Below are 20,885 nucleotides of genomic sequence, written 5' to 3'. Positions count from 1 at the left end.
AAATGAACTAGCTGTCTAGCATGGTCCTATGTTGTAAGCAAAGTAAACCAAACAAAACATTCCTGTGACACTTTGTATTTTCATACATATATGTATAGACAGGTATACAGAAAGGTATATAGACAGGTATATAGAAAGAGAAAAAAACAAAATGTTAACAGAGATTATTTCCAGATGGGAGGAAAATCTATCATTTTAACCCTTTGAATTTAATTTATGATCTCCTTACTTTTATAACAATAAAATGGATCAGACATAATCACTTTACAAAATCAATTAAAACACAATTTTATAAACTTTTTAGTGTAAAGAGAAGATTCAAGCTAAAAGGATATTGCTTGAAAAAGGGCCTATTTCTCAAAAATAGATGGGCTCAGATTGTAATCATATGATCAAACCTCTGTCTCTAGGATGGTCCCTAAGGTAGACTGAAATCTTTTATCTCCTCAAATAACAGACCCAATATCCAGTGACACGATCCCTCACAGTTCTGTGTTACTTTTACTTCACAAAAAAATTGTAGAACTATGTCTCTCAATTTTATCTTTAACATAAAGAACAGGCGAGGTTTCTGGTTGATTCGTTGAATCACTCTGAAAATTAAAAGTGAGAAATTTCCTGCAGATTGCTCATCAGCCTTGTGGGACTTTACAGCAAGGCACCACTTACCCAGCATACTATCTACTTAGCCACAAACTGGTGAGTATTTATGCTGGTTTCATACTATCCCTGTTTCAAAGAGTGGGCAGGTGAGGTCTTAGAATCCCAAACAATGTAAATAAAACAGGGCTGTTTCACATGCCTTTCCACCCAAGCTCACTGCCACTTCCACCCGAATGATCTGAAAAGCCTCCTACATGACCTGTGTGCATGTCCTCCAAGTATAAAGCAAAGAAGTCAAATATCCTGGCTGACGGATGGCTGAATGTGCCATTATTTACTGAACTAAAATAAAATACATCAACTCTTGAAAGTGGTCACTCCTATTTTCTGAAATAATGACTCAGAATAAAGTACACCAAAACTAAATAAAAACTTCCAAGTATTTCAGTTTGGTCAGCTACATAAGAAAACATTTTAGAGTTAATGCACTCTGGCCATCAAAATCTGATACTTCAAAGAGTTAATGCGGAAGCCTGGTACTTCCTTGGTGGGGTCCAGTGGTTAGCAACTCCCAAAGCAGTGGGCATGGGTTTGATCCCTGGCTGGGGAACTAAGATCCTGCATGCAACAAGGAATGGCACCCCCCTCAAAGAGCTTTACTAAAGCCTGCTTTTCACTAAGCAGCAACCTGCTCTGAAATCTTGCCCTTACAATTTGATGTGGGCCTCTGGATTCTTTAATACAATCACCCTAAAAAAGTTTGATTTTAAAGCACCTCCTAAGGAGGATCTTAAAACTAGCTCTGGCCAAAAGCATCAGTGGGCTGCAAGTTATGTAGTACAGTACAGTGAGACCAGCAATGGGCTTTAGAGCCAATTAGATTAAAACTGAGCTGTGTGAATCTGGGGAAGTTACTCAAACTTTTAGCGCTTCAGTCTCCTTAGCTGGAAAATAAGTATTTTACACACAGTTCTTAAGGGTATGTATAGCATAGTTGCTCAATAAACATTTGTTCCCTCTTGTCCCATCATTTTCTTTTTTCAATTTTTTGGCCATGCCTCACTGCATGTGGGTCTTAGTTCCCAAACCAGGGATTGAACCCACACCCCCTACATTGGAAGTACAGAGTTTTATCCACTGGACCACCAGGGAAGTCCCTGTCATCCATTTAATAAAAGCAACAAAGGTCCATCCAGTCAAAGCTATGGTTTTTCCAGTAGTTATGTATGGATGTGGGAGTTGGACTATAAAGAAAGCTGAGCACCAAAGAATTGATGCTTCTGAACTGTGGTGTTGGAGAAGACTCTTGAGAGTCCCTTGGACTGCAAGGAGATTCAACCAGTCCCATCCTAAAGGAAATAAGTCCTGAGTATTCATTGGAAGGACTGATGCTGAAGCTCCAATACTTTGGAAGAACCGACTCATTTGAAAAGACCCTGATGCTGGGAAAGATTGGGGGCAGGAGGAGAAGGGGACGACAGAGGATGAGATGGCTGGATGGCATCACCGAGTCGATGGACATGAGTTTGAGTAAACTCTGGGAGTTGGTGATGGACAGGGAGGCCTGGCGTGCTGCAGTCCATGGGGTCACAAAGGGCTGGACACAGCTGAGTGACTAAACTGACTGATGGATCATTCAATCAACCTCCCGAATTCCAGCAGCCCAGAAGCTTTCTGGACTCACTTGAGACATCAGATAAAGAGCCAAACAGACACATCTTCTCCCACTCCTCTGGTTCTAGCAAGGTATCTGTGCCACCTGAGCGCACAGTGCCCAATGGCAAGCACAATACAGAGAGAAGCGTGGGGAGAACCAGATTAAATGTCCCTGCCAGGCCATTTAATCTCACTGGGCATTGGAACTTTGTTCTAAAGGGGTGAATGAAACGATTTTGAAATTCAAAAACCAGACAGAGATACACTATCATCATATGCACGCAAAAGGCACCTTAGGGTGACTGCCTCAGGCTGGTAGAATTGTACCGACTTCTTTCCTTCTATTTTCCTGGACTGCCTAAAAATGTTTTTCCTCTGAGAAGCATGTAGAATTTTTTATCATCAGAAAGGAAGAAAATGATCTGCATGATGAAACACAAAAATGCAAGGAAGTTGCTTTTCAGAGTTAAAAAAAAAAAAAAAATCTTGCCTTCCTCCCCAAACAACACCTGTCTTCCTTCCCTTGCTGCCCTCCGCCCAGTTTGACCAGGTCTTCCTCAGGTCCAGTTGGCATCATTCTTGGTGGTCCCCCCTTGAGGACAAGAGGCACGGGCCCCACAGCATCGGGTCCTGGCGGCACTCAGCACGTTTTCAGAGCAAGGGTGGGGACTGTAAGGTCACCTGTGAGCCCTCCAGGGGCACACACTGCACGATGCCCTGGAAAACGCAGGCACCCAGGCTGCGTTCCCCTGGGGACAGGGAGCTTCAGACCAGGCCCCAAAAGACCTCTCGTCCACAGAGATGAAGGTGAAGAGATTTCATATCTGCTGACTGTTCTCCCTGGGACGGCACTTGCCATGTACTTTGAAGATTTTTCTGACCTTTCACAGGATCTCTTTAGACGTCAGACAGAAAACTCACTTCCTGACGGCTGGGGTGAGTATAGGACGGATGAGAAATTCCAGTGATGTGCCGAGAAAACTAGGCGGTGGTCTGATTATTCACCAAACGGTTATGTGCTTACAGTTTGTTTCAAAGCATCAAGCTGAGAGAGCACTGGCTTTCTGTGAGAGGAGGGGACACGGCAGGGGCAAGGGTCAGGGAAAAGAGGGTATGAGTAGTGAAGAGAACTTAATTTTACAATTTCTTGCTCAGCTGGTGATTCTCAAAAATGATCACCCAAGGAGCTTTAAAAATTACAGCACGTAAATCCTAGACCAGACCCATGGATATCTGAATCCTGGACTACAGGAGTCTGAAGATTCCCTGGAGAAGGAAATGGCAACCCACTCTGGTCCTCTTGCCTGGAAAATTACATTGACTGAGGAGCCTGCTAGGCTACAGTCCATGGGGTTGCAAAGAGTCGGACATGACTGAGCGAGTTCACTTTCTAGAGCCTTTTGGTATTTGCTCCAAAGACCTGAAAGAGGACTGTCTGACCTGAGGAAGGGCTCTGTGACGTGTTGGTTGCCTCCATCTTTAACAGCACTGCTATAATGCGGTATGCAACAGTATAAACAGACCAAGCAAGAGCACTTATCCGATTCAATCCAATATGCACTGTGACAAAATTTACCCAACTAGACACCTGAACTACGTGCAGCATTATTATATCCCAATCATACTCATTAACATGAAGAATTTTTAAAGTTCCATATGAAAAAGCAGAAAATGAAATCTGTACATCTTAAAAAATTCCAAGGACTTCCATGGTGGCCCAGTGGTTAAGACTCCGTGCTCCCAGTGCTGGGGGTCTGGGTTCTCTCCTTGGTCAGGGCACTAGATCCCACATGCCACAGCTAAGACTCAGGATGGCCAAATTTTAAAAATTCTACATATTTTTCCAGGTGCTAGGATACGGAATATACAAAAACTATAGGTCTCACAGCAAGAGATAAAAGGCACAGAAACATAGATTCTTCTCTGCACATATTAACAGTCACTGAACACGATGTGGCCCCCTCTTCTGACGTGCACATTTGTCAATTAATTTAATCCTCATAACCGTTTATGTGTAAGCATTGTCATTTTACAGGTGAGAAAACTGAAGTACAGAGAAATTAAGTAATTAGACCCAAGTTATAAAATGAGTGAGCTGACAAACCAGAATTTAAATCCAGGCTCTATCACTTGATGGACTAGACTGCTCAAGTTGCTGTAACAGAATATTACAGACGGGGTGGCTTAAATATTAAGACGAATTTCCTCGTAATTCTGAGGCTAGACGTCCAGGATCGAGGTGTGGGTAGGTTCAGCTTCTCCCGAGGCCTCGGTCCTTAGCTGGCAGCATCCTCACATCCGCCTTTCCTCCGTGTGAGCCATCCCTTTTATCTCTTTTTCTTCTTATAAGGCCACCAGTCATATGATGAGGGTCCACCCTAAGGGCCTCACTTTTTAATCACCTTGATATTATTTCCAAATATGGTTCCATGTGAAAGCAACCCTCAACTGGGGGTTGGGACTTTGACATACAGATTTGGGGGAGAGGGCACACATTAATTCCAAACATCTGATGACTATGGAACCTCAAGAAAGTTACTGGACCTTCCCAGGAGGCAGTTTCTTCAACTGCCAAACAGTGCTATTGAGAATCAAACGAGGTAATTAATGTAAAATGCCTAGCAGAGTGTCTGACACACAGTATCATCATTTTACAGAGGAAGGAAACAAATCTCCAGAAGGTGATTTGCCCTGTGTTCATCTCTGAAGTGAACTTCTTACACTACACAACACTATCTTCCTCCATCACCAAATGCATCACCTAGCACAATTTCATGGAATTTATACACTTCATACATCTCTTGATTTTCTGCTTTGTCACAGTATTTTTCTTTCTTTTTAAGATTTTGTTTGATGGGGACCATCTTGAAAAATCTTCATTGAATCTGTTGCAACATTGCCTCTGTTCTGGAGTTTTGGGTCACGAGGCATGAGGGATCTTAGCTCCTAGACCAGAGATCAAATCGGCACCCCCAGCATTGGAAGGCGAAGTCTTAGCCACTGGTCCATGAGGGAGGTCCCTCACAGTAATTTTGTTTATTACATAAATGCAAGTAAAAGAAGGAGAAGCTCATATAAAAATTTATCGAAGGAAGCAGACTACTTTCCTGGGATTAGATGCAAATTTCATTCATCTTTTCTCCTAATTTGGAAAGGCAACTGGCTATAGCCACATAGAGATGACACCTCAGAAGATAAATACCTATATTTAGCTCTCAGGGGGAAAAAAAACTCAACTTTTTAAAAAAAAATTAAGATTATCCTTTACATTTGCCTAGTATTCTGCATATAATACATCTATTGAATCCTCAACACCATCTTATAATAGAGTTTTATTTAGCTCTCATAATAATCATGTGAATGATTATTCATGGGTATTATTCCCATTTTTCAGCCAAGGCGAGGCAACAGAAGCATAGCAAGGTTAATAGTTTTTCTTTAAGTTCCAAAATTTGGGTTTCTCATCCTTCATGCTTGGCACAGAGCAGGCACCCAGCAAATAAGGCAGTCTGATTTGGGGACATTTAAACTAAGCTGTAATGTAAGCTCTCTTTTATACCCTTGACATGTGCCAAGTGTCCTAACAACTCTGATCACCACCAACCCTTTGGATTGACAGCTCTTTTAAGGCAAAAATCACAGTCCCCTTCCTCTCTGTGTCAAGCACACCTGGTGCTCATTTAGGTTCAACAGATACTTGAGAAATGAGAGGTCAAACACGTATTTGTTTGTATAATCAAATCACATTCTTCCTTGAGTGCTGGCAGTGGGTATTTTTCAGCCACCACTATATAAAAAACATCAACAAAAAGAAGCATTTAGGGTTTTCCGGTGGCTCAGAGGTGAAAAATAGAGCTGACAATCCCGGGGTACATGGGTTCGATCCCTGGGTCAGGAAGATCTCACATGCAGCAGAACAACTAAGCTCATGTACCACAACTACCGAGCCTGTGCTCTAGAACCTGGGAGCTGCAAGTACTGAAGCCTCTGCACCCTACATCCCGAGCTACACCACAAGAGAAGCCACTGCAACAAGAAGTCTGTGCACTACAACCAACACCCAGCGCAACCAAAAACAAACAAAATCAATGCTTTCGAACTGTGGTGCTGGAGAAGACTTTTGAAAGTCCCATAGACAGCAAGGAGATCCAACCAGACAATCCTAAAGCAAATCAACCCTGAGTCCTCATTGGAACAACTGAGGCTGAAGCTCCAATACTCTGGCCACCTGATGCAAACAGTCAACTCATTAGAAAAGACCCTGATGCTGGGAAAGATAGAGGGCAGGAGGAGAAGAGGATGTCCGAGGATGAGATGGTTGGATAACATCACCGACTCAACGGACATGAACTTAGGCAAACTCCAGGAGACGGTGAAGGACAGAGAGGCCTGGCATGGCTCCACGAAGAGTCAAACACGATGTAGCAACTGGACAACTGTGTGTGCGTATGTGCGTGTGGCATTTATAAAATCTCTCTCATGGTCTGCAACAGAGAAGCCTACAGGCCTTTCCCAAATCCCAAATGCAGTGATTCCATAAGTCTACTCTTGGTTGGCAAATAAATTCACCACCTCTAGCACCAATTACAGGCACAATGCAATTGAATTCGCCAGGGCAGAACCGCTGTCCCATTCTTAGTCTGTAGAGTGCTTTGGGGCAAACAACCATTTTGCACAAGTTACAGAAAAGCTCCCAATTTCCAGAGGGAACTGAAATGGATGATAAGGTCAGTCTGAGTGGCCAGTGTAACTGCTGTCTGTCAAGGTCTCTACATCATAAAGAGGAGCTCTATTAAGAGAAATCACGCTAATTTGCTTTCTTAAGAATAGACTATAGTGTTGTTGTTTTTTTTTTCTAAAGCTTCCAGTTTGTTTCCCATAAGGTGCCAGGCAAGTTTTGACCCTGCCATGGAAACTATCTGACCGCTTCTGAGCGGTTCTGTACGCAGGCAAGGCAGGGAGCCAGGGCTGGCCAGAGCAGTGCTTAAACCTCTGCCCTCAGCCTTCCTGAACTTCAGCGCCTCGTGTGTGGACATCCGGATTATGCATCTTTTTGTTTTCATGGACCCTATTGTGAACCAGCTATCACCTCTTTGACTAACTACTTCGCAGAGATGTTGTAAGAAATTTAGAAAAAAAAAAAAAAAACAGAACAAAACAACAACATCCCAAACTCTCAGAAAGAAAAACATTCAATAAAGAACTAAAAGGATAAAGTATTGTCACCATTTTTACACTTTCTGTCTGAATCAAGCTTTTCAAAGTACTCTGAGATCTGGTGCAGTTTCACTAGGAAAGTGAAGAGTTACTGTAGGTTCTCTTTTCTAAGTAAAGGTATCCTACAAATACTCTCTTCTGATGCCTTAAAGAGAGAGGACATTTCAGAAAGAAATGAAGAGGCATACAAATGGAATAATTCTGCAAATAGCCAAATTAAAAAATATGAAATTTATCCACGTCTCATCACTAATACTTACTAGATATATGGAATATACAAAGCACTGGGCTACATGCTATTAATGACACATAATTAGCATTAATAAGAAATATCTATATCCTCCTTTCATGTAACTGCACCCTAAGATAAAACTTCTGTTTAATTTTCCCAAATAAACAAAGGTTTTGAGTTTCCCTAGGACATGGAAGAACAAAATATATATGTATTTTTCTCTACTAGGATTTCCTGGATTCATAGAAAAACTGTCCAATACACTGAGGGAGAAACTCTTCTTTTATCTACCAGTTTCCACTGATAAGGAGCAGCTTTTCAAGAATGACTGAGCTACAGAATGACTGTAATTTCCACAACAACCTGATTAAATCTGACATGCACAAGACAGGGAGAGAGAACCCCTGCGCCCTTCAATTCCAATAAGAAAAGTTGAAGCAGACCGTCAGAGAAAGCAGGAAGAAGATCCAGATCATGTGGCTTGGGAAAAAGGTCAAGAACCAGAGGGCAGAAAGATTCCAAGGAACGCCAAGCACGTGGGATTCCCTGAAGGCCCTGCCATATTCAATCCCACAGGGTCATGCACTAATAGGACAAGTGAAGGCGTATCGCACGCCTCGCCCCTTCTACTGATTGAGTTTGACAAAGAAAATTAAGACAACCTTTTCAAGTTATTCCATCAAAGGCAGAAATCGTAGCCAGGGCATTAGGCTCATTAGGAGGGGGTAAAAGACTTGTTTGGCAATTAGTCAGTGTCTTTTTACCCAATTCACTTAAAACAGGAAGCCCTGAATTTCCTTAAAGCGTTGCTCTTATTGATTTGTTAGAACTGACTGTTCTACAATATAAATTCTTTGTGTATGTTTACTCCCCCTGACTAGATTTATGGCCAAACTGTTCTCAAAAATAGAACGAACTTCTTATGATCTGCTTCTTTCAAGTTTCACATTGTATTTTCCCAAAGCCACAGAGCTGATAATCTTCAAAAAATGAAATAAAGGGAATGCCGAGAACCAGCCCTCATGGTCCAAGGATGGGAAATAAATAAGGATTTCGACCCCAAGGCAAAGAGGGCATACTCACAGTAAGGTCAAGATCATATATTTAGGAAGCCTATAGCACTTAAAACTAAGCTGTGTAGTCACAGTTCTCATCGAGCCGAACCATCTTTTGGGACAGCCAGTCATGAATAAGACTGCTGTCTTTGGAATTCAGACAGCAAGAACAGGCAGCCTCTTCTCAGAAATGGAAAATGACACTCAGCCAGCTCTGGGTCCCGTGGTGTAATCTCACATGAAGGAAGCACTTGAACAATTCTCCCCCCGCCCCCCCAACAAGTGAAAAGGAGGTCAACTTACATGGCTCTCTGGCAATGAACTGAGGTACAGTGTTGGGCAGAGGAGTACTAGGGTTTGGAGTCCCTACTAGTTTGTTCTTGGCCATCTTCGTGTTTGCCTTAGCAAACTCTAGTCGTAGCGTTTGCGGAATTTCAGGATCGAAGCGGATGCCCTTCAAAAATAAAGAACAAATGGAAGATGTTTTCATTTCCTTAGACTCAAACCGGAATGGTGACAAAATAAACATACCAGTCAACCCAGCCTATCAGGGAAAAAAAAAGTCAGCAAGAGCACTCATTCTCACTGCTTATACAGAATACATGAAAACCCGTGATACAACATGTCCACAAAGTCAAGGGGATTTAGTTTACTCTATCAAAAATTTAATTTAGTTGCATGGTTTTCCAACTATTCCTTTTCTTTTTGGACTACACTATCAGGTTCAGGTTGTTTTTTGTTTTTTTTTTATTGTGGACCATTTTTAAAATCTTTCTTGAATTTGTTGCAATGTTGCTTCTGCTTTATGTTTTGGTGTTTTTGGCCAAGAGGCATGTGGGATCTTAGCTTCCTGACCAGAAATTGAACCTGCAGCCCCCTGCACTGGAAGGCAAAGTCTCAACCACTAAATCACCAGGGAATTCCCTCAGGTTCAAATTTTAAATCTGGACCAACAAATTCCTAGCATGGCTAAAAACTAATTAATGCCTACCAATGAGAATGAATTAATGTAAAGCCCTGTGCAACACTGGAAATTCTAATACCAAAAATCATTAAGAAGGATCTGACCAGTGTTTAAAACAATATAATTCTTCAACGCTTTAGTTTCATCACCTCTAGAGGGGGAAAATTCCCATCTTTTCCCAACTGGAGAACTTTCATGCTGATGATACATGTGCTCTGAATTACTAAGTAGACAAGAACTAAACAGTTTTAAGATTTCAATATAACTAGTATCATTTCATTCCAGTTAGCTTCCAGACTGATAAATTTAGATCAATGTCTTGATGTGTTAAGGTCCTGATTTTGACTATAGCTGGCTCATTAGCTACATGGATGGACAGACAACAGATCACCGGGCCAAAGAGAGGCTAGCAATTTCTACCCTTCACTCTATTATTACAGTTTACCTACACAAAACATATTCAACAAAATAAGTCACACACTATAAAATACAAGATTTTTTTTTGGATGTAGACCATTTTTAAACTCTTTACTGAATTTGTTACAATATTGTGTTTTTTATATTTTCGATTTTTTGGCCACAAGGCATGTTGGAACTGAGCTCCCTGACCAGAAATCTAACATGCAACCCTCAAGCACTGCAAAGCGAAGTCTTAACCACTGGACTGCCAGGGAAGTCCCTATGAAATACAAGATTTAGGACAAGATAAGTCTGTTCTGAAATCTCCCCACCCCATCATTCAAGAAGGTCTCTAGTACTGAGCATACTGCGTCATCTCATGAGATCTATGATTAATGCTATGGAATCTGGACCCCAATAACGGTATGAAAAAGACACCCCAGTATAATATGGTGTATACTGGTGTGTTCAGAACAGACTTAGGCATCCTGTTTGTATGGCATGTTCTGGAAAAGGAGTGAGTTCTGAAAATAAACACAGGTTTTCAGTTCAGCACCCGCATAAGCCTGCAGGTTCCAAAGCCCCTTTCTTCATTTAATTAGCTTGAATTAAAGAGCAATTTCCACCACTAATTAGGAAGAGTCTCTAATTCTGCAGACCAGCATGAACAACTTGAACTTCACAGGCTCAGCTCCAAAGACGGGAGGAAGAGCTGTGACTTCATGGTAACAGCAATAAGAAAAATGAAGGGAGATGAGGGGGTCAGAAGTTCTCGGGGAGGCACCACAGAAGCCATAAAGCCCCGACCCACAGATGTCCCAAAGTGGGTGGAATTTCCTTCTGAGCCTGATCAACACACTTTCTCAGAAGAAACCAATTGCAGGAGCAAGCAGGGTGGAATGAACAAGGAATCCTCTTGGGCAGCCCTAACCAATGACGAAAACAAAAAAGGGGGCAGCTGTATGAAACGTAAAAAGCAATTCTTTTTAACTGCCCTTAGTTTTTGTCTTAATTGGGGAAACCTCAGGACTGTCGTGCCGAAAATGTATATACGGGGAAAAAGACAAGGCAGCATGCGGAAGTCATGTTTGCTTCCAACCACCTCCACGGAGAGCATCTCCCTCCATCAGAGCTGGTCTAACAACAGAGTAAAGATGTCCAAATACGGATCTGAAGAGCTGTGGTCTTTGCTGGGAAACAAGCACAGCTCCCCGCTGTCAAAGGTGTGTCGTGGAAGGGCCTGCATATTCGTCTCACGCTGCATCCAACCGCACATAGAAAAAACGTGCTCTCAATTTCAGAGTGTCCTCCTTGGCGCGTAACTCCATCATCCTTCTGCAAAGAAGCACCTGTCCTCACCCTGAGCCCACATCACTGTGAGCAGCGTGGGAAGAGCCTCCTGGTCAGGGGTCCTCTGGAGTTTCTAGTCCCTGAGAGGAGGCTCTCCATCTGCATTCGATTTCTCAGTCCTTTTCCTGATGCGCCTGAGTTGACTGAGGCTCTTACACAACCTGGTCTCGTGACTCAGGTCCTAAAACATGCTTGAGTGGCCCCAACTCCTCACCCCAACTCTTCATACTCCTCCTCCCTGTGAGCTAAAATAACACCACCATCATGTTCCAAATCAAAGTTCCAGCTCCTTATTGAAAAAAAAAAGCTCAGAAGTTAAAATGACCTAATTTGTTTGGCAGCTTATTCAGAGGCCGGAGGCTTAGAATACAAGCCACATTCCTCTAACATCTTTAGCAGCAATACCATATTTGGTAATCAATATCCTGCTCAGCTCAGTTGCTATCCAGAGGGATTAGCCAAGCCAAAAACATTTGAAATGTGAAAGGATGAAGAGGAGGCAGAGGGAGGCAGGGATGAGGGGAACATGTAAGTGAGGAGGAAGAGAGAAGAGGAGAAAGATGAAAAAGAGGAAGGCAGATAAAGAAGAAGACATGGGAAAAAAAAAGACCTCCTTGTGCTTTTAATTAAAGCCTATTAAGATTATTCTCTGGCTACAGTGACTTCAACATTAAACGCTATCAGGATAAGATTACTACTAAATAAAAAGAGGGAATCTATGACTTTCAAAATCAACTTTTCCTTTATTGTCTAAAATTGACCAAAACCCTTCTGACAAGTGAATAGAAACCTTTTCTCTTCCAACTGTAAACGGTGTCCAGAAAGGACAGTTTCTGGATATCAGGATGATACCAGTTTGAGAAGTTATTCAGAAGCAACCCAACCTGACTGGCTATAGGGACAGCCAACAACCTCTCCAAGATGGCCTAACACACTCTGAACAAAGCAACACAGGTTCGCTGGGATCTACAAAGGGGAACTCCCTACCCAAGGGGCCAGGAAGTATCCTTAGTAGTCTACAGCTGCTCAGTCGTGTCCAAGTCTTTGTGACCCAATGAGCTGCTTGCGACATGCCAGGCTTCCCTGTCCTTCACTAACTCCCAGAGTTTGCTCAAACTCATGTCCATTGAGTCGATGATGCCATTCAACCATCTCGTCCTCGGTCTCCCTCTTCTCCTCCAGCCTTCAATCTTTCCCAGCATCAAGGTGTTTTCCAGTGAGTCGGCTCTTTGCATCACGTGGCCAAAGTATTGCAACTTCAGCTTTAGCATCAGTCCTTCCAGTGAATATTCAGGGTTGATTTCCTTTAGGATTTAGCAGTCTACTAAATAACACCAAAGATTGTTATCAGGGCACTTGCAAATCCATAAGCCTATGTGTTACCGACTAAATGTCTGTGTTCTTTCAAAATTCACGCTGAAGCCCTAACTCTCAACATGATGCATTCAGAGGGAGGGCCCCTATGAAGGGATTAGTGCCCTTGAGAGAAGAGGAAGAGACATGTGAGCTAGCTCTCTCCAAGAGCACCCACCGAGGAAAGGCCACGTGAGGACACAGTGAGGAGGTAGCAGTCTGCAAGCCAGAAGCAGGATCCTCACCAGATACTGACTCTGCTGGCAGCTTGATCTTGGACTTCCTAGCTTCCAGAACTGAGAGAATTAATGTTGTTTACACCACCTTGTCTGTGCTATTTTGTTATGGCAGCCAGAGCTAAGATACCTTAATAACACGGTTTTGTTTCTTGCACGACAGTTCCTAAAATAGGTCACAGTACTCCTTCTGAACTTTCTCTGCAGTCTCATCCAGATGAATCTCCTCTTCTCCACCAGCCCCAGCCCCAAGCCCACCACTCCCCTCACTACAAGTGACTCAACCCATAGGAACAGTTTTAGTCAACCATCTGTGTTGATGTATGTGATTACTAGAAGTCTTAACAATTCAATCTCAAAAGCAACAAACAGCAATTAGAGACTGGAAGGAAAATTCAAACTCCGCATTTGCAAACAGTAATGCTCTACACTCCCTTTGTTGAGGCAGTTGCAAAATATCTTTTTGCCCCTTCTCTTTCTCCTCAAATGAAAGGTTAAAATTATCTGTAAATAGAAAATCTTGAAAAAAGAATTTTCAGAATTGTAAACTTAGACCCCCTTAATGAAAATCTGTGTTTCTTATTTACATTGAATTTAGATTCTAAGCAAGCTACAGAGCTTCAAAATGCCATTTTATGGCTCTATGGACTATATCAAAGGCTGGCGTCTCAGAAGGACAAGGGAAGAGCTAGTATATAAGAAAACACAAGAAAATGGCAAACTGACAGGACATCACAGAATCCTGAAGACCCAAGCCTACAGAAATCTAGAGAGAATCACTGGAAATGGGCTGTAGCTCTTCCGTGTCTTTCTGGAAGACCGGATGGAAAAGCTATTAATTAATGTGCTGCAAAACTTGTATCGTATCCCAAGTTGCTCTCGTGTTCTTCTAGGTGTTGCAATTCTGGTTTCTTAGGCACAGTGGCTGTGCTGGAACAATTTACTGGCGGCAAATCATGGGTTTGGAATCATGATTATTCTGAAAATAAAGGTTCAACATCATTCCAACCCTTTAGCAGTGTCACTGGTATTAATGTCATCTCGCAAGAGTAGAATAAATATTAGTCAGAAGTTTATTCATTGAATAATGGAAGGAAAAAGGAAAGAGAGGGGCTATTCCAGAATGATTAAAATATCCTTAGAGGCCTAGCCTCATATGCAATGTTTGGTCCTTGACTGAACAAACCAGATGTGAAAGACTTCTCGTGGGAATATGAAAAAAGCTCAATACAGGATGAGCATTAGGTGGTATTTGGGAACTGTCAATTTTATGAGGCATGATAATATCATAATGTAGGAAAATGTCTTTAGATTTTCTTGTGATGGCAAGGATATTTTTCTTGTGCATATTTTAAATTTATTTTTAAATTGGAATATAATAGCTTTACAGTCGTATTAGTTGCCGCTGTATAGCTACATGAATTCAGCTGTAAGTATACAAATATCGCCCCCCCTCAACCCCTGCCTTGAGCCTCCACCCCATCCCTCATCCTGTCTCTCTTGGTCATCACAGAGCACTGAGATCCCTGGGCTATACAGGCAGCTTCCCAATAGCTATCTCTTTTACACATGGTAGCATATATCTGTCAATCTGTATCTCCCAATTTGTCCTGTCTTTAGTTTTTGGTACTGAAATACAAAGAATAATGAAAACGTGACAAAATGTCCTAACAGCAAGTATTTTACTTTAGAATAGTTAGGGGGAAAAAATGGAAGCAAATCCAACAAAATATTAACTTGGTATATACTCTGATGGGTTTGTGGAAGTTCATTACTATACTCGATTATCTTTTGGTATGCTTGAAATTTCATAAAAGTAAAAACAAAACAGATTTAAGCCAGCACATAGCACTTCTACGTGCTAGAGACACAAGAATCAGTGAAGTCCCTGCCTTGAGGAGTTCAGAGGGCACACTCTGGTGGAGGAGCTGGACAGGTGAACTAATGGTTAGGTTAAGAGACAAATATGAGGTTTAGAACTCCACAGGAAACACAGCCAAGGCCCGGAGTGACTGACGACCAGGAAGGCATCACAGAGGAAGAGCCGAGATGTACCAGGTGGTCCAGGAAAGAGCCCAGCAAAGTCCTGGGAGGCAGGATGTGGGGCGGGTGTGGATGCGCTGTGTGCAAGCAGCTGCTCGTGTCCTCAGCCGTCTCCGACTCTCTGCGACCCCATGGACTGCAGCCTGCCAGGCTCCTCTGTCCATGAGATTTTCTAGGTAAGAATACTGGTGTGGGCTGCCATTTCCTCCTCCAGGGGCTCACCGGAACCCAGGGGTAGAACCTGGGTCTCCTGCATCCCCTGAATTGGCAGGCAGACTCTTTCCCACCAAGCCTCTAGGGAGCAGGGGAGGTTGGTAGATGACTGTATAAACACGGGGATGAGATCATCAGAACCTTTTAGGTCCTGGATGAGGACTCTGGAATATCTGCATGGCTGAGCCGCTAAAAATGTTTTAAACTGGGGAGACAGTATGATCGGATTTAGGTAGTAGAGCGTGATCCTCAAATGTGAGCGGTTATCAGAATCATCTGGAAGACTTCCTAGACACAGAGTGTTGAGCCCCCCTCCAGAGTTTCTGGTTCAGTAGGTCTGGGATGAGACTTGAGAGTCTGAATTTGTACCAAGTCTCCAGGCTGATGCTAACAACGCTCATGTAGGGACCCCATCTGAGAATCACTGCAGTGGAGGGTACTCCAGGGGTGGAAGGGTGGCTAGACTTAAGAAAGAGACTGAAACAGACCAGATGTGAAGCAGTTAGAACAGCCTGAGAAGGCAGCTGGGATCACGGCTCTGCTAGCCCTTCAGTCCCCTAAGAACAGCTGACTATTAAAGGGACAGATGCTTCACACAGTGACCAAACATGTCCCTGCCCCCGAGGATTTCAACCTTGAGTATAAAACACAGGGAAAACTGGGGCTTCCCTGGAGGCTCTCTGGTAAAGCATCCACCTGCCAATGCAGGAGAAACGGGTTCGATCCCGGATCCAGGGAGATCCCACATGCCATGGAGGAACCAAGCCTAGTGAACCACAGCTATGGAGCCTGTGCCCTAGAGCCTGCAAGCTACAACTACAGAACCCACTTGCCCTAGAGCCCATGCTCTGCAACAACAGAAGCCCCCGCAAGGAAACAAAAAGGAGCTCGCTACTCGCTGAAACTAGAGAAAGTCCGCACAAAGCAACAAAGACCCCGGGCAGCCAAAAATATATCAATAAATTCAGATAAAATGGAGGTGGCTGGAGCTGAGTTACCTCCACGATCTCCCACTAGAGAAAAGGTCTCCAAACTCCCGTCACTGAGGTCAACAGAGCTGCCCTAACGCCTACTGGGAGTCTCGTTTATTTGGTACGTCTTTGAAATCTGTGAGTTACAATCCAGTGTCTGTACAAATGGTTCACCATTAAAGTAACTGAGTTTATCAGCCCTTGACACCTAGTTTTATAGGCAAAGGAAGCATTCACTTGGAGGGGAAAAAAATGTTAAAGAATTAGGCAAAGCTATACATATATACTGAGAAAGATGCCCATGACAATATTAGATTAAAAAAAAAAAAAAAAAAAGGATACTCAACACTGTTTAGTAGCCTTAGAAAGAGGAGACTGTATCCGTACATGTGTATGAACACATGAATATATCTGTAGTAAGCCCAGGAATGGTTACAATGTGACAACCAACCTGTCAATAGTGGTGGCTTAGGTGGTCGTGTGGGGGGTGGGGAGGGGATTTCTAATCTGCATAATTTTCTATCATTTGAATTTATTACAAATATGTATCATTTTTAAGATCTGATACAGCTTAAAAGAAGGAAGAAAGGGGTGGGGAGGGTGGAGATTTCCTGTGGAATGCTAGTGGAGCCAGGGCAGAGCTATTGGCATACAGCATTCAACCAGCTATGCGGGTGTTTTCTGTTTTTTTTTAAAATACTTATTTTGAAATAACTTCAGATGTATAGAAAAGTTGCAAGCATAGTACAGAAAATTCCTATGACCATTTGCCTAGATTTAGACACACACTCCCCCCACCCCTTTTTGGTCCTCTCTGAACCGTTTAAGAGTATGTTGAAAGCAAGGACCTCCTGGAAAGCACAGGGAACTCTGCTCAATGTGATGTGGCAGCCTGGATGGGAGGGGAGTTTGGGGGAAGAGAGGACACGTGTACGTATGGCTGAGTCCCTCTGCTGTCCACCCGAAACTACCACATCTACTTCTACTTCACCGACGACACCAAAGCCTTTGACTGTGTGGATCACAACAAAATGTGGGAAATTCTTCAAGAGATGGGAATACCAGACCACCTCACCTGCTTCCCGAGAAATCAGTATGCAGGTCTAGAAGCAACTGTTAGACCCAGACATGGAACAACAGACTGGTTCCAAACTGGGAAAGGAATACGTCAAGGCTGTATATTGTCACCCTGCTTATTTAACTTATATGCAGAGTATATCATGTGAAATGCCAGGCTGGATGAAGCACAAGCTGGAATCAAGACTGCTGGGAGAAATATCAATAACCTCAGATATGCAGATAACACCACCCTTATGGCAGAAAGCGAAGAGGAACTAAAGAGCCTATTGATGAAAGTGAAAAACTCAACATTCAAAAAGTAAGATCATGGCATCGGGTCCCATCACTTCATGGCAAACAATGGGGAAACAATGGAAACAGTGACAGACTTTATTTTCTTGGGCTCCAAAATCACTGTAGATGGTGACTGTAGACAGTGATTGCAGCCATGAAATTCAAAGATGCTTGCTCCATGGAAGAAAAGCTATGACCAACCGAGACAGCATATTAAAAAGCAGAGACATTACTTTGCCAACAAAGGTCCATCTAGTCAAGGCTATGGCTTTTCCAGTAGTCATGTACAGATGTGAGAGTTGGACCATAAAGAAAGTTGAACGCCGAAGAATTGATGCTTTTGAACTGTGGTGTTGGAGAAGACTCTTGAGTGTCCCTTGGACTGCAAGGAGATCCAACCAGTCCATCCTAAAGGCAATCAGTCCTGAATATTCATTGGAAGGATGGATGCCAAAGCTGAAGCTCCAATACTTTGGCCACCTGATGCGAAGAACTGACTCTTCGGAAAAAACCCTGATGCTGGGAAAGACTGAAGGCAGGAGGAGAAGGGGATGACAGAGGATGAGATGGTTGGATGGCATCACCGACTTGATGGGCAGGAGTCTGAGTAAGTTCCAGTAGTTGGTGATGGACAGGGAAGCCTGGCATGCTGTAGTCCATGGGGTCGCAAAGAGTCAAACATGACTGAGCAACTGAACTGACCAAAACTATCACAGAATTGTTAACTGATACACTCCAATACAATATAAGAAGTTAAAAAAAAGAAAATAATAATGTTGAAAGCATGATGCCCTTTTAATCAGTTTGGTTTCATAAAGCAAGGACATCTCTTTGCTTTCCTGATCCAGGATCTAATCTAGAGTCATATATAGCATTTAACTGTCATCTCTTAGTCTCCCTGAATATTTTCCTCAGGCCTTGTCTTCTATGACCTTGACATTTTGGAAGAGTACAGGCTATTTTTTGGTAGAATGTCCTTCAATCTGGGTTTATCTGATTTGCTTGTTGATTAAATTAAGGCTATAAGTATTTGACAGGAATATCACACATGTCATTCTTCATGCATCCTATCAAAGAGACACATGATGTCATTTTTGTCTCATTATTAGTGATAACAACTTTGATCACTTGCCAAGTTTCCACTGTGTGGTTACTATTTTCCCCCTTTCTAGTTAGGAAGTATCTCACAGGGAGGTACTTTTGAGACTAAATATTTTTTCAATGTTTCACCCATCAGTTTTAACATCTATAGATACTTTTTACCTGAAGCCACCTTTACTATTGGGATTGCCAAATGGTGATTGTTTTTTCCTAAGCCCATAATTTCTTTCATATTCATTAGTCTTCTACTCTAAGCAAACACCTGCCCTCTGCCCTGTTTATTATTTATCCCTTTCTACATTCATTTGTTCATTCATCCACTCACACATCTACTGATCCATACCTTATTTTAAAATTACCAGCATTTGTTTGCATGCTCAAATTGTCCCAGATTTACATGGAAACACACACATGCTTTTGCATCCACATCTATTTCTCTATATCTACTTAGAGGTATTAAAAACATAAGTTAATACTGATAGTTCCAATTCCAATCCAATACCACTAGGTTAATTCTAGCCTTCCCTTTCCACTACTTTTAACTCCGCCTCTGAATCCTAGCGCTCATCACCCACTATACATGTGCTTATTTTCTCAATACAGGAATACTATTAAAAAGTCTCAGAAGTGCTAAACAATTTCAAAATAAAAAGAAAACCTATTAACTATAGTTCGGTATTTACAGGTTTTTTTTATCTTTAGCCCAAAAGTATACAGCCAATATGTGCATCTGAGAATTATTTGGGAGACTGGGATAGACACATATATAACATATAAAATAGATAACTTATGGGAACATACCATAGAGCACGGGGAACCCTACATAATGCCCTGTGGTGACCTGAATTGGAAGGAAGTCCAAAAAGGAGGGGTTCTATGTATATGTCTGGTTGATTCATTTTGCTGTGCAGTAGAAATAATACAACACCGTAGAGCAGCTAAACTCCAATAAAGATTAAAAAAATAATTATTTGGGTCAGTTCTGTTTTCAACTTCATCATGGCTGTACTATTCATCGGAAATAGTTAAGATTCATTTGTTTCTGTTTGCCTTGCTTAGAGTTTCCCCTATTCTTTGTCTTCTTCACTTTTTCCTTTGACAAATTCATGGCAGGTAAAACTTTTACCAACTGAAAAGTCAAAGTTGATTCATCAACCCATTCGTCTTTTACACATTCCTGAATTTCTGCTTAGGAATTTCTGAATTATTTTATGTATATGGACTAAAAAGCTGAGGACCCAGAATTTTAACATCCTCCCAACCCGCTATGACTTCCCAAGCTTTTGAAGGAAGCTTCTAAATAACCAAAGTTTTCGATGTTGTTTCTTGCACTTAATTTTTTATTTAATTTTCAATTTCTACTTGAAATATATTGAAATGTTAAAAAAAAAATAATGGGAGGGGGAGTAAAGACAACTGGAACTAAAATTGCTGTCATAAATACTGCTATAAAGGTTACGTTCAAGGCCTGAATGAACCTGGGTTTTGCATGATGCCTGGTTTCTACTGGTTCCTGGGTCAAAAGCCTTTACCAGGTCCTGATACAGGCAAGTTCAAATGTTTAAGAACATGATTCCATTCGGGTGAACCACATGACATTCCCCTCTAAGGCAACAGGCTGCTTCTACCCTCTACCCCACCCATCAGTACCCCCTTCTCTCCTGGGCCACGGGGGACCCACCTCTTCTAGATATAGGTCACTTCCTATCGAAATCTCCTGGTGTTTCACACATGCCCCATTCTGAAGCAGTAATCTAGTGGATCCGAGGCTTCTGTATTAAATCAGGTAATTTTATAGTATCTGTTATTGAACCAGATACTTTTTTTGTATGTAGAATAAAAAAATAGTACAGCGGCAGCAATCTCCTAAGAGTCAACTAAGTATTTAACTGCTGAGTTAAAATCTCCTAACAGTCAACTTAGTATAACTGCTGAGTTTCTTGGTTGATTCTAATAAGCTCCTTACTGTCCTTTTCTCTATACCCAAACTCCCAAGGAACACCCCCTGCTGCTGTAAGGAATGCGGAGCATCCAGAAAGACTGGCTAGCCAGGTGTCTACGCTGAAAGGGAGAAATAATGTTCCTTGTGTAGGTGATAGGTTTTAACCAAAATTCATTCGGACTTTCTAATATAGAGTG

General features: G+C 42.2%; 1 protein-coding gene across 3 annotated transcripts in view; it reads right to left on the bottom strand.

Moving 5' to 3' along the window:
- RBPMS (RNA binding protein, mRNA processing factor) overlaps nt 1-20,885 on the bottom strand; it is a 196,983-nt gene that overhangs the window by 69,192 nt on the left and 106,906 nt on the right. For all 3 annotated transcript variants that reach the window (XM_043893563.1, XM_043893565.1, XM_043893564.1), the window contains exon 5: nt 9,067-9,217. In XM_043893563.1, coding sequence (XP_043749498.1) covers nt 9,067-9,217 — 151 coding nt within the window. The remainder of the gene's footprint in view (nt 1-9,066; nt 9,218-20,885) is intronic.

The sequence above is a fragment of the Cervus elaphus genome, chromosome 32 (assembly GCF_910594005.1).
Source record: "Cervus elaphus chromosome 32, mCerEla1.1, whole genome shotgun sequence".
NCBI classification, from domain to species: Eukaryota; Metazoa; Chordata; class Mammalia; order Artiodactyla; family Cervidae; genus Cervus; species Cervus elaphus.
This window is presented reverse-complemented; position numbering and strand designations above follow the sequence as displayed.